General features: G+C 38.2%; 1 protein-coding gene across 16 annotated transcripts in view; it reads left to right on the forward strand.

Moving 5' to 3' along the window:
- Positions 1 to 15,130, forward strand: part of TTLL5 (tubulin tyrosine ligase like 5) — a 306,774-nt gene that overhangs the window by 123,601 nt on the left and 168,043 nt on the right. For 11 of the 16 annotated variants that reach the window (XM_060295064.1, XM_060295069.2, XM_060295062.1 and 8 more), the window contains 3 exons: positions 1,458 to 1,541; positions 2,100 to 2,501; positions 9,226 to 9,413. In XM_060295064.1, the coding sequence (XP_060151047.1) occupies positions 1,458 to 1,541; positions 2,100 to 2,501; positions 9,226 to 9,413 (674 nt within the window). The remainder of the gene's footprint in view (positions 1 to 1,457; positions 1,542 to 2,099; positions 2,502 to 9,225; positions 9,414 to 15,130) is intronic. The other 5 variants (XM_060295066.2, XM_060295070.1, XM_060295073.2 and 2 more) reach the window with 1 other exon arrangement.

Genomic DNA, 15,130 nt, shown 5'->3' on the forward strand with positions numbered 1-15,130 from the left:
TATTTAGCTCACTGTACACTTAAAGTATTGTATTAGTAGAAATACTTCTGAGTCCAGCCCTCTTCTTTGAGCTTTCCTAACGTATCTAAGTTCTAAAGCTAGTTTGTTTATCCGTTCATTCATTCCTTCTACATATTTTTAATGAACACCTATCATGTGTCAGACATGGTGATAGTTGCTAGAGATACAGGGACCAGGACTGTCACAATTCTTGACTTTATAAGATTTATTGTCTGCTGGATGAACTTGGGTGAGTAAATACAGGAAGAAGGTTGGTAGGATCTCTGAAAAGACCCTCTAACAGTGTTGAGAAAGGGAGGCTGAGGAGTTTTTGTAATGAGGTTGGGGTAGGGAGAAGTGTGCTAGGCAGGTGAAGTCCTAGCTTGGCATTCAGGTAGTATCTTCTCCCCTGGTAGTAATGGAGAAGCCCTAACAGCACGTACTAGCAGCACCTGTTTGTACAGATGCGTCCTCGGAAATTCTGGGCTTCATGTGTTAAGGGCTACCTTTACATAATAATGTCTGTACCTAGCAATACCAATCAAGAATAACTAGAGGGGCAGTAGGAAGGCCTCAATCAAGGGAACAACAGTATGACATTTGGTAGTATCTGGACTTGTTAAAAACATGAGCAAACAAATGTGTGACAGTATTACCTGTGCTGGTGGTGATGGACAGAAGAGAATTCATATGTCCTTATTCTTTCATTCTGAAAGATGATCTGTAAAATGGCCTGTCTTAAGTTTTTGTATGAACCTGGCCCTTGAGAAAGATTTTTGGAATATTTCTCTAAGTATATGATTAGCTCTGGCTGTTCTGTTTCAAAATTCTGTAGTAGAAAAAAAACCTAATTTATTACGGTGGAAATTTATTTTATTAGAGTGATTTTGTTATTGAATATACTGATCAGTCAGTCTAATAAGCAAACTCACTCAGCTTATTCAAGTAAAACCAAGGAGATTAAGATACAGAGCTGTTGTGGTAAACAGGTATCTTGCCAACAAACACTGGGGCTGTTCTTTCTATCTCTTGGCAGTTGCCTGGTCCATATATATTACGACTTCTTTGTTCCACTGTGTACCACCGACCAGTTTGGTCTCTTAGCTCCCCAAGTCTGAATTCTTGACAGAGGCATCTTACTGCCCTTACTCATTTTCTTTCCCAGGCATGTTCTAGCTTGTTGGCAGTCCATGGATGGCTGCCCTGGGTTTTGGTATCTTTTCCTGATTCAGTCAGCTGGAGCTGGGGTTAGGACTAGTTGGGAATCATTTGGTTGGTGTCCCACTCAACAGGGCTGTGAGCGTGGCCATCCTTGGAAAAGGGTGGTGAGAAATGCAATGGTTCCTAGCATTGATTACTAGTTGTGTTATATTTTGGAAACAAAATTATGTGTAGAACAATGCTGTAGCATTTGATTAGTAACAGAGCCTAAGCTCAGTATTTATTTCTTATTTCAGATCACCCTGAAACGATGGAAGAAGTGAAAATAAAGCAGCCCAAGCAGCAACAAGCAACAGAAATTCACTCTGATAAATTATCTCGTGAGTGACTTCAAACCTACATAGATTTGCTGCTCTCTGATAAATCTCTAAATGAAAAAATGTCATCAGATATTAAATGATTTTCGGGCGTGTGACATTACTCCAAAAAGCTCCTTTTCTTTGTTTTTCCTTTTCCCTTAGAATTTCCTTTTGTCTACTCATAGCCTATTATCCTTCCAAGGAATTTCTCACTTTCTTAATGTTTAAAATTCTGAGCACTTTTTTTTCTAGAACGGTGAAAATCAGAGGGAGAGGAGTTAGCTGTCATTACCAGAAACTTTGTCCTGAGGCCCTAACGTTTGTAAAGCACCTGCTCTGGTTGATGGAGGTAGTCCCAACACCAACTTTCAGAAGGGACTAAAAATAAACTGTTTCCATTGCCACATTGTCTCAGTGGGCAGTATTCATTAGGTTCATGATGAATCTCCCTAAAGTTTGTATTTTTCATTATGTCTGTTTCATGCTAAGATTATTTTGATGTTTAAAAATGTTTGCTTCATGTTTACATACAGAATTTACATTAATTTTTCCTAAAATGATCTGTTTTTGTTTTAACAGGTTTTACCACTTCAGCAGAAAAAGAGGCTAAATTAGTCTATACCAGTTCTTCCTCTACTTCTTTCTCTGGTCCTGCTGCTACTCCTCTGCAGAAAATTCCCAACACCCATTTGTCATCTGTTATTACCACCTCTGACCTCTCACCAGGACCAGGCCACCATTCTTCTTTATCTCAGATTCCTCCAGCTATCCCCAGCATGGCTCACCAGCCAGCAATTCTACTGAGCACAGTCCCTGGCAGTGCTTCTCCCTCCATCCATCCTGGGACACAGAACATACTGAGCCCCGCCAGCCTGCCGCACTGTCGATCAGGCAGTTACACCATTGGCCCCTTTTCCTCTTTCCAAAGTGCTGCGCACATCTATAGCCAGAAACTGTCTCGTCCCTCTTCAGCAAAGGCAGGTGAGTGAGAGAATGAAAGGCACTCCACAATGTCAGCTTCTCCCCAGCCCCAGTTAAAAAAGAATGCCATCTCTTCCCGTTGGCTTTTCTTTTGAAAGGTAAAGGGACACAGGGTGCATAGTTCTGATGTGACTAAGGAAGAGTCTTGCATTTGGTCCAGTAGCACTCATTCACTGGTAAGAAAATGAAACAACTTCTTTTAGGTGCTGGGGGTAAAGAAATGAGTAAGACAAGGCTTCTATTTACTGGGAGCTTACAGCATAGTCAAGAGATAATTGTGATATTTGTCTTTTTACTGTTGAGTTGTAAGTGTTCTTTATATATTCTGGGTGCAAGTCCCTTGCCAGATGCATGATTTAGAAGTATTTTCTCTCATTCTGTTGAGTATGTTTTTCCTAAGAATTTTATAGTTTAGGTCTTTTATCCATTTTGATATAATTTTTGTATATGGTGTGGCATAAAGGTCTTAACATCTCTTTTTTTGCATGTAGTTATTCAGTTGTCCCAGCACCTTTTGTTGAAAGACTGTTATTTTCCTGTTGAATTGTCTTGGCACTCTTGTCAAAAATCATTTAATCTTAAGTGTAAGGGTTTACTTCTGGAGTCTCAATTCTATTCCACTGATCTGTATATCTGCCCTTATGCGAGTACCACATTGTCTTCATTACTATAGCATTGTAGTAAGTTTTGAAATCACCAAGGGTGATTCTTCCATCTTTGTTCTTCTTTTTCATATTGTTTAGGCTATTCTGGATCCCTTGCATTTTCGTATGAACCTTAGGATCAGCTTGTCAATTTTTGCAAAAATAGGCAGATGGAATTTTGATAGGGATTGTGTTGAATTTGTAGATTAGCGAGTATCTTAACATTGGCCAGATTTTTAAACACCTGAGTAATATCCACGTTAAGGTGAGTTACAGTTAAGCTATGTTTTATAAGTAGCCAATCTATATGTCTTAATCATTGTCTGATTTCAAATGAAATGGATATAGTAATATGGAGCTTGAATCAGAGATATGAAAGGGTCTACTTTAATAAGTCATCATATGAATATGTACGTATATATGTATTAGTGCTAATTCTGAGTGATTATTCTTATGATTTAATCTTCTAAAATCAATAATAATTATGCTCTGGTTTAAATTTTTTCTCCCATGTGAGAGAAATTCAGTAAGGTCAGTGTCTCCAGTACCTTGTGGCTGTCATCAGAACTTCTTTTTTAAACCTTCCTTTTTTTCATACCTATCGCAGAGGAGGATAAGGAACGGAAGAAGCTAGTCAGTTCAAAAATATTTCCTAATTTCCATTGTGATTTCTTTCTTGACCCATGGATTGTTTATAAGTATATTGTTTAATCTTCACATAGTTGGCATTCTCTATTTTTTGTGATTGCTTTTCAGCTTATTTCCACTGTGGTCAAAGAACATATTCTGAATGGCTTAAACAGCAGTAGACAACAATATATAGTTGGCAACAATATACTTGACAACAATAATATCCTATAAGTGATTGGAGTCAAATTTTTCTGTGGTCATTGAATAGTTTGGGGATGAGATTAAGATGTCATTTATTTATTTATTTATTTATTTTTTCGGTACGCGGGCCTCTCACTGTTGTGGCCTCTCCCCCTGCGGAGCACAGGCTCCGGACGCGCAGGCCCAGCGGCCATGGCTCACGGGCGCAGCCGCTCTGTGGCATGTGGGATCCTCCCAGACCGGGACACGAACCCGTGTCCCCTGCATCGGCAGGCGGACCCCCAACCACTGCGCCACCAGGGAAGCCCAAGATGTTATTTTGAATTTAGACTTTTTCAAGATAAATATACAGTATCAAGTTTCAAAGGTCACCACTGAAAAAATTAAAATATGGAAATTTAAACATGTGGGAAGAAGAAAAATGGATCGGGTCGGGGGAAACACCCACAAACATAGAAGCACACAAGTGCAAAGCTTAGAAAATGCAAGAAATGGAAGCTTGAAGGATGGTAAACCAAGTCCTAATATATCAAGAATCAAATAAATATAAATGGGCTGAACTTGTTAGAAGAGTGTCAGATTGAATTTTTTAAAAATCTAACTGTATGTTGTTTACCAACGAAAGACATATATAAAGATAAGGACGTAGAATGGTTGAAAGTAAAAGGATGAAGAAAGAAATACCATGTAAATACCAACCAGAATAAAGGTGGTGCTAATATATGCTAACTTAATTTAGTGTATATTAGCTTATATTAGGCTTTAAGAGAGAAAATTTTCCTAACAGATACAGAGAGTAATTACATAAAACAGAAAGTTTAGTTCAACAGAAAGATAAAACAGTTCTAAGTGCAGCTAACAAAATAACCTCCAAATAAATAAAACAAAAATTGATACAACTAATGAGGAATCTACAAATCTACTGTCTTAGTGGGAGATTTCCACATATTTCTGTCCAATACTAGTAGATACACAAATTTTGTAAATCAGCAAAGATAAAGACAATTTGAACAAGATGATAACTTTATCTATTGCTCATTCATAATACTCTGTACCCAATAATTAGAGAAAACACCTTCTTAAGCACACATGATACGTTTATAATAAACAGTCATGTCCTACATCATAAGACAACAGATTTCAGAGTTGGTATCATATACAGCCACATTCTCTGTCCATACTGCAATTAAATTGAATGTCGACAGCAACGATACATAACAAATCCTTATATATTTAAAAATTTAAAAGAGTTCAGAGAAGAGATCATAATGGAAATAAATGTAAAACTATTAGAATTGAAAGACAGTGAAAAAACTTCATGTTCAGATGTGTGGAGAGCAATGAAAAACAGTATTTGGAGGGAAATTTACTGCCTTAAATACTTATATTTGAAAAGAAGAAAGGCTAAAAATTAATGTGCTAAATATCTATTTCAGATGTTATAAAAACAGCAATATTACAAATCTAAATAAAGGAGAAAGAGAGATAAGAGTAAAGATAAAAATCAAAGACAAGAGTAAAAATTACAGAATTCAAAAATAAGGTACCGTAGAGAAAATATCGGAGCCAAAATTTCTTTGAAGAGCCTAAGAAGGTGGACAAACCTCTGGTGAGACCGATCAGGAAAAAAGAGAAGATATGGATAAATAATGTAAGGAATGAAAAGCAGACAGAAAATACAAATTTAGCATAGGTGACAAAAATATTAGAATACTGTTAACCACTTTATTCCAATAAAATTGAAAACCTATGCAAAGTGGATAATGCCTACAAAAGTAAGTAAAATTGGTTCAAGAAGATGAAGAGGGACTTCCCTGGTGGTCCAGTGGTTAAGACTCTGCGTTCCCAATGCAGGGGGTCCGGGTTCGATCCCTGGTCAGGGAACTAGATCCCTCATGCATGCCGCAACTAAGATCCTGCATGCTGCAACTAAAAAGATCCTGCACACGGCAATGAAGATCCCGCGTGCCCCGACTAAGACCTGGCTCAGCCAAATAAATAATAAATAAATAAATTTTTTTAAGAAAAGAAAAAATTTATTAAAAAAAAAAAGATGAAGAAAGCCTGAATGGTCCTATAACTATTAAAATAAGTTATACAGTAGTTAAAAAATCTCACAAAGAAAACTTGAGGCCCAGATGGTTTTATAGATAAGTTTTGACAATCTTTCAAGGGAAGGATAATTCCAATCTTAAACTCTTCTAGAGCATGGAAAAAGAGACAACAGTAATAACTCTGTGTGGCTAGTTTAATCTTGATAACAAAACCAATTAAGGACAGTATTAGAGAGGGAAATTATAGATCAGCTTCATTTATGAACACCAATGCAAAAATTCTAATCAAAATATGAGCCAGCCACATCTAGCAATATATGAGAGAGATTAGATCCCATGAACAAGTTTATCCAAGGAATACAGAAGGGGGTTAACAGAAAATCTATAAATGTCGTTTGTCACATCAGCAGATTGAAGGAGAAAAACTGTATTTATCCTCTTAGTAGATGCAGAAAAAGAATTTGGTAAAATTCTGTACTCGTTCATGATAATAACTCTCAGCATACTAGGAAGAGAAGGAAACCCTCTTTATTGAAAATGGGTGTCTGCCAAAATCTCACAAGAGATATCAGTGTAAATGGGGAAATGTCGAAAGCATTCCTTCTAAGGTTAAGAGCAAGAAGAGGATGCCCACTGACATTTCTTCTACTCAGTGTTTTACTGGAGGTCAAGAGCCAGTATAATAAAACAAGAAAAAGAAATTAAAAGCATAAGGATCAAAAGGGAGGAAATAAAATTTATTTATTTGCAGATAATACATTATCTACATAGAAAACTGAAAATAAGCTACAGATACACTTGTGGCATTAAGTGCATTCACATTGTTGTACAACCACATCACCAAGAGAACAACATGCATAAAAATGATAAGCTATCTAGGGATAAATTTAGGAAAGACTTTTATAAGGAAATTTTATAAGACTTCGTTTAGAGACAGAGAAAACTTAAATAAATGAATAAATAGGATGTGCATGGATAGGAAGACTTAATATCATAAATGTTTCAGTTCTCATCAAATTGATCTCTGGATTCAATACAGGTTCCAACCAAAATCTCAAGTTTTGTTGTTGTACTTGACAAGCCAATTCTAAAATGATAATGGATAGGCAAAAGACCAAGGATAGTGAGAACTCACTGAAGAAGAGAAAAGGGTGGAGGAGTATCTTATTAAGAATATAAAGATATGATCATTAAGAAAATATAGTATCTGAAAAGGTACAAAGTGACCAGTGGAGCAGAATAGAAAGTTGGAAGCAATCATACAGATAGATGAAAGTTTGATATATGACAGATGGCATTGCAGATAGTGGAAAAGGATGCATTTCTCAATAAATGGTGCTGGGATAATTGGTTATCCATACAGGAAGAAAAGTGAAATTAGATCTCAGCCTCATACTATCCATGTAATCAATTTCAGGTGCAAAACTTTAAACTTCTAGAATAGAATAAGGGAGACCATCTTTAACACCTTATTGTAGGAAACAAAAGTAAAAACATAAGCAAGATTCCTTCAGTAAGAAAAAGACAACCCAATAGTGGTATCAGAAAAGAGGTAACATGTGCTCAACATCATTATTAATCAGATGAATATAAATGAAGAATGCAGTGAGATTTTACACCCTCTTAAAAGAGGGAAGAATTAAGATACTTGACAGTACTAAGTGTTGGAGGGGATGTGGGTCAGCAGGAGTGCTTATATTTTGTGGCAATGTATCACATACATTTGAAAATTCACATAAATTTGAAAATTCACATACATTTGAAAATTCACATAAATTTGAAAATTGTTTTTATCACATAAATTTGAAAGTTCACATAAATTTGAAAATTGTTGTTATCACATGCATTTGAAAATTCACATACTCTGTGACTCAACTCCTAGCTGTATACACAAGAGAAGTTCTTCCACATGTGCACCAGGACATGTATGCAAGAGTGTTCACAACTGCACTGTTTATAATAGCGATAAGCTTGAAATAGCCAAAATAGCCATTAATGAGGGAATAGAAAAATAAGTTGTAATGTATTTCCAAAATGGAATACCAAGCAGCAGGTAAAGTTAATCAATTTCAGCTATACTTAGAAAGGATAAATCTCAGAAGTATGGTATTGAGCAACAAAAGCAAGTCCCAGGAAATTACTACAATAGATACCATTTTTATAGAGCTCAAAAACAAACGAAATTAACTGTATTTTGTTTAAGTATGCAAACACACACAGAAACAAAGAATAAAACTATATTTAAAAAAAAAGAAGGGGTGAATGATAAGGGAAGATTAAGGATGAGGAGGAACACATGGGTTGATAATGTGACTCTTGAGTTGGGTAGTCAGTTCATTATAATATGTTTTATAACTTCTACATCAATTGTAAATAGTATTTGGTATGTGTCAAATAACATAATAAACATGAAAAAATATAGATTTTTTAAAAAGTAGTGTCACCAAATTGTATATACAGAATGATCGTGGTTATATAAGCATTAATAAGACAGAAAGGAAACACATTAAAGTGTTTCCAGTTTTCTGGGTTTTTCATATTTTTTCAATGGGTTGTGTGACTTTTATCATAGAAAAAATATTAACCTTGATTTTATATTAAGTAATTTCATTGTGCCAGAATTTCAGTGCTCGGAAATAATGGAATTCTGTGATATTATAGTTGAAAGAAGAAAATTGAAGTCTGAAAGGAAAATCAATTGAAATTTTATATTATAGTATTATTGCTGTTTTTCCAAATATACTGTTTTGCTTTTGTCCTTCTTTCCTTTTTGAGCTCTGTAAGGAGGACTGTGCATGATTTGACAGTGTGTGCCGTAAACTACTGACAAGTACAGTCACACAACAAGGAAAACGAGACCTATAATGAGTTTCAAGGCTACACATTTTTCATTCATTGATTCTAGGATCAGTTATTCCCCACTACATATGATGAAAATTCTTCTTTTGTGAAGGATTCATAGTATGCAAAAACACAGTAATAAATGCAGGTAACAATTTGGTGGTAGGAAGAGTTTCTAGAGTATGGTAAGGATTTAGTTTTACTTTTGTGAGCATCTGAGGATAGTTTACTGCTCCTTATGTTGTCAGAGATCCCTAGGAGTCAGTAAAGTATCTGTTGGCTGAGATTTTGCTGTCATCATCCTAAGTTTTTCAGGGCTTTTTTCCTAAGTGGATGAAAACTTTTCTTTTTTAGCAGGTTCATGCCATCCAAACAAGCAGCATTCAGGAGTAGCCAAAACACAGAAGGAGGGAGAAGATGGTTCCTCATACAGCAGACGGTACAACCCAAGTACGGTTACGGCTGAACTTCAGCGGCTAGCTGAGAAGCAGGCAGCAAGGCAGTATTCTCCATCCACTCACGTCAGTGTCCTCACCCAGCAGGTATGGATAGTTCGGGGTGCCAGAGAGTTCTTTGGATCACTGGATAGGGTTAACTACAGGGTACTCTGTCCTTCCCTGTCTTTACTAATGCCCATATGCTGTTGCTTGTTGAATGAATATTAGTTGGTTTCAAGCTAAAGAATAAAAGCATTCCTTCAGCTTTAAAGAAAGGGTTTCTGTCACAGGTATTGCAAACTTAAGTGTGCTGCTAGCTATGATGTACTTACTTCATGGATAAATAGACTTGAATGTTCAGCTGTAAACGCACTTTTAAAGGATCTTTAAAAATAACTTATTTCTCTGGTAAAATTTTCCAGTGAGTTCTAGTCTTGTAAATCTTTTTACCAGAATGCCATAACATTACCTTTTACTTTTTTTTACTTTTTTTTTTTTTTTTTACTGCCTTTCATCTCATGATGTCAGGATCTTTTCTGGGCACTGATTAATGAATTTCAGTACACCCTCATCCAACACATATCATCCTCACATTTCACAGATGGGGGAAACTGGGGCTGAAATGAGTGATGTCAAGAAACTGGGGCTGAAATGAGTGATGTCAAGGTCACCCGGCAAGCTTGATGGATACCAGGATTTTGACTTTGTTGTATATATACTGACAAGCTTACAACACAGTGAAGTTAGATGAACCTTTTAAGAACTTTGGGATTCTTTTTGCCCTTCTTGATGATTATCCCCATGGTATTTAACTGGAAGTAGAAGCCATGTTTTTTTCCCTTTCCTTAATGCAAACGGCATCAAAGTCCTCCAAAGGAATTATTCTGATTTAACTCCACAGTTATATTTTGCTATATCTTTGTGGTGTCATGTCCCTTCACTGGTGGCAACTCTCTAGTGATAATTGAGTCTAGGAAAAAGTGAAGCTGTAGATTACTTCAAGTGCATGTTAAAAGTAGGCAACATACTGCTCCCTGGTGGTGCCCTACTTTTCTGTGTAAAATTCTGGACCACAATTCAAAGTAAGCCTTAGCTTTACTTCAGCCTCATCCCAGAGCGTGAGGTTGTAATTAATTTTCTTTTTCAAATCCCTGATAGTTTGAAGGGAGTAGATAAGGAAGCCTAATGTGAATTAGGAAGTGAAGAATCTTATACGGTAGTGTTGAGACTTGAAGGGAGTTAATAGTTAGATTTTAGTGACAGAATGGTGGGAAAAGGAAACGGAATATCATGGCCATGGTAGAATGGGAAGGAAGTGTGAAGTGTGAAGTGGCTATGAGGAAGGGAGAGGGCCAATGATCTGCTACACTTTTTTCAGTGGGTCACTGACTAGAGTATATGTTCCAATTTTTAACGAGCAGCTAGAAGCACCAAGACATTAAGAAATTTTCTTTGCAATTATAGTAAAAAACATAGCCAGTGTTAGTGTTTACCTATTTTCACCTCCTATCATTTGGTAGACAGCAAAGCTTGCCAAAATGAGGGGATCCTGATCCTTTGGGAATCCAAGGTGATTGTATCCTTATTGGAAAGTCATTCCCCTTCAGTCTGTCTCATCTAAGAAGAATTTCAGTGCCAGTGAATTAAAATTCCATCAGACTTCTCTTCATAGAGATCTGAACTCGCCATTAGATGTCAGTCTTAACTTTTAGAGCCTTGGTAATAAATAGGGTGGTTAATCCTTGGTGCAATACTGAGGGAGGGACTGTAGTATGTAATAAGCAGGGTGCAGTAGTGGGAAAAGGGCTGGATTAGCCATATAAAGACCTGCTTTCTTCTACCACTTACTAGCTGTGTGATCGTGGGCAATTCACTCAACTTCCGTTAACCTCAGGGTCTCTATTTGTTGATGAGGAAAATACAACAGGGTCATGAGGATAGTATGCAGAAACCTTTCTGTAAAGTCTGAATGCCATATATTGATACTTGGAAAAGATTGCTATCTCAACCGTAAAAGGCTTTTAATAATAAATGGTTTCTAATTTGATTTGAAATCAGTTTTTGGATAAAATACTGTGTTACCGAAATGAATGTTGTTATTGAAAAGCTCAAGTATGTGTTATTTGTGTTATTTCCCCTTGGAGAAAGTAGTTCCTTAATTTGGAATTTGGGAAATTCTTCTATTGTTCTTTTTCTGGTAAATAATAACATGTTATAATGGCTTAATAAGGGCCCTGGGACGTCTGTTTACTGGCCATTTCCTTTTACTCCTAGCTGTGTTTGAAAGAAAGTGCCTTGGTTCCTTACTCACTGAGGCAAGTGGTAAGGTATCTGTAGTCCTGGTGAGAGGCAGGCATCCAGACAGAATGTGCTGAAAGCTCTGCTCTCCTCTCTGGGCTTGGAGTGTGAAACCTTCAACTCAGCTCCACCAGAAATAACTCTGTGTCCAGTAGTCACTTTAAATGTTTTTTATTTCCTCTTACCTGTGATTATTTCCTTATTTTCAATTCCTATTTTGCGTTTTCTTTTTTTCCCATATCCAATAGGGTTAATGAAGATTTTCTTTCCCCCTTCCCTTTTTTTGATAGGATATATTTATTCATTCTGTTGTTTTATTGTTTGTTAATTGGTTATCTTCTTGTTTTATCTTTGCTAACTTCCTTCCTTCTGTTTTCTCTAGCTTTATTTTGTTATTTCCTCCCAGTTTCTTGAGTTGGGTACTTCATTTATTTTCACTCATGTCTTGTTTTTTATTATATTTAAAGCTATGGATTTTCCTCTGAGTATTGCTTTCATTATATGCCATAAACCCTGATATATCTTTACATTGCTTTTCTGGGCAAGGTGTTAAGAGACCTTCCACTAAATAAGGTATGCTGATTTTAAATTATTTGTGCTATTTTGGAAGATGAGTATAAAAACCCTGAAATTTGGGACTTCCCTGGTGACCCAGCAGTTGGGACTCTGTGCTTCCACCACAGGGGACGTGGGTTTGATCCCTGGTTGCGGGGAACTAAGATCCTGCATGCCGCACAGTGTGGCCAAAAAAAATGAAATTTGAGGGAATTTCTGAAAAATCACTTTATTTTGTCTATGATTTCAACTACTTGCTCATGAAAGCTTTTAGTGGCATTCTCCATAGAACTTTTTATTCAAATGTATCCTTTTAATTTGTTCATTCAAAAACATTTTATTACGCTCTTGAGAGTGTTCCAGGCCTTGGTACTAAGCCACAGGGATGATATAAGACATAGACCTCTGGGGCTTCCCTGGTGGCACAGTGGTTGAGAGTTTGCCTGTCAATGCAGGGGACACGGGTTCGAGCCCTGGTCTGGGAAGATCCCACATGCCGCGGAGCAACTGGGCCCGTGAGCCACAATTACTGAGCCTGCGCGTCTGGAGCCTGTGCTCCGCAACAAGAGAGGCCGCGACAGTGAGAGGCCCACGTACCGCGGTGAAGAGTGGCCCCCGCTTGCCACAGCTAGAAAAAGCCGTCACACAGAAACGAAGACCCAACACAACCATAAATAAATTAATTAATTAAAAAAAAAAAAAGACATAGACCTCAGCGTGAAATAACTCACAATCTGGTAAGGGTGACAGCCACATAAACATATGATAGTACTAGCATGGCATCTGCAGAGGTGTTTCTAGGGAATAACAAAACCACCAAAGGGTATCTAACCCAGCCTTGGGTGGGAGTGGGAAGGCCAAAGCAGCCTTCTTGAAAGAGATTACACCTACACTGAATCTTAAGGGTAGGCTGGTGGGTGGCAGAAGAAGGGTAGGGCAGGCTCCAAAATAAGCTAGCATGTGTGTATGTGGGGAAACAGAAAGCTGGTGGTTAGTGGTGATGGAGGATAGGGAGCAGCTGGGATGGAAGCTGGAGGAGAAGACAAGGGCTGATTCAAGGAGAGCTTTGAATGCCCTGTGAAGGAACTCGCTCTTTATCTAATAGATGACCAGGAGCCACAGAGACAAATGGGCCTTGCCTTTTAGCTGCATCACTTAGGTAGCTGGAAGGAGGATGGATTGCAGGATGAAGCAATGCCATCCCCTTTTCCTCCCTGCTCTCTGTTGAAGATGCTGAGGAGCAGTGAATTAGCCAGAAGAAAAGAAGCAAAGTACTCTGACAACCCCAAAATTTGATAATAAAGCTTGAAGTTCCCTGAATTTCCATTAGAGGCTAGATTCTTACGAATTTGTATGGCTAAAAACAGAACCTCATTTATCTTGCAATTACTTTTACTCTTTCTGCTACGATTTAACTTTATTTATAGGCTAGAACATGTGAGAATATTGAGATTTCCCTGCCGCACGAAGTGGCCACCGTGGCCGCTTTGGAAGTGTTTGCATATGCTGGAAATACAGAGACACGTGTTCTTAACATATGATTATTCAACAAATACCTAACAAATCTGAGCAGAGAGCAGGTCAAATTTAGTTCTTTCCCTTGGCACGTGAGAAGCTGGTTATCTCTGGGGACTGGAATCCTTTGGAAACCATACATCCCTGAAAGCAGGGTTTTCTAGAAGCGTCTTTCTCTTGTGGGGGAGAGTGCTATGGTAGCTGAGGTGGGCTGGCGTAGAGCTTGAGTGTGAGGTCTCACTATCTCTGCCTCATCCAGTGCCGGGAGAGGTGTGCTTTAAAACTGTAGCCCTCTGCACGCACAGAAGTAGCCCTTTGTGGTCACTGCTGTCAGCGAACAGGAGAATGTGGCGAAGTAACCCAGCTCTGCGGTGAGGAGAGGGAGAGGAGAGGGAGCCCTGGCCTGTCTGTGCGGGCCAGTGTGAGATTGCAGGACCCAGCTATCATTAGGAGCAGCGCCAGCTCTTCCAGCCTGGGAGTTTAATCAAAGGAATAACAGCAGACCACCCAGGCGAGGGCTCCGATGCTTGCGCATGTGCTGTGTCAGGCTCTGTTCCCAGGCCAGCCGGTGCCCGGGATGTGGCCAGGCCTCCTGGAAATGTGCTGACAGATACATAGGAGGGAGGAGATGCTTTTTGCTTCTCACATTTTTCATTTAGAGGGCGAATGGGAAAGAAAACCATTCCATTTCTTTCCCCTTTTGCTCCTTACCCTGATACTTTTCTGCCTAGTCCTAGAGGAGGGCATATGTTGAGGTAGAGAATGTTTGCTTACACTGCTTACTCATTCACTCGCACTCATTCCTATAAAAAGGAATTCTTGTATCATTTCTTCTGCTTCAGTGGTTACCATTGTGATCATGCTCATTTCGTCAGGGTCCACAGTGGACCTGAGTCAATCTCAGTTTCAGAAACATCAATTTGAAGTTGAAACTGGCAGAGAGGAAGGTCAGTTTTTTGAAATGGTTACAGTTCTCTAGGATTGGAGCCAGTGGCCCCCAGTTTATCACAAGCTTGGGCATTTGGCACTGGAGACTGTCTTCCTGCCTCGTCAGTGTATCTGGACACATTTGAACTACTGTACATTTGTGTTCTGATTTTGTAGTTTTTTTCCCCAAGTCTAGCTTCTTTGGTTCTGTATTTTTCTGGGTAGAAAAATTGTACTTCTTTGTATTATATACATTACTTTTTCCCATGTCTAGAAACAGAAAAGGGTAAATAGAAAAAGCAGAAGCTCTTGAGTCATCGAGACCTTAGACAAGTTATTTAACTTCCCTGTGCCTTGATTTTCTTCTCTGTCGAGTGGGGTAACTTTAGCATCAAGATGAATTCTCCTGCATCTCTGTGCCTCCCTGCTCTAGGTTCTAGCTCCAGTTGATCCTATGTAATTCCCTAGCTCTTCTATGTCTTTTGAGGCTTTAAACCCCCGGTTTTCCTTAGGTCCTTGGCCTACTG

This window comes from Globicephala melas, chromosome 2, assembly GCF_963455315.2.
Source record: "Globicephala melas chromosome 2, mGloMel1.2, whole genome shotgun sequence".
NCBI lineage: Eukaryota > Metazoa > Chordata > Mammalia > Artiodactyla > Delphinidae > Globicephala > Globicephala melas.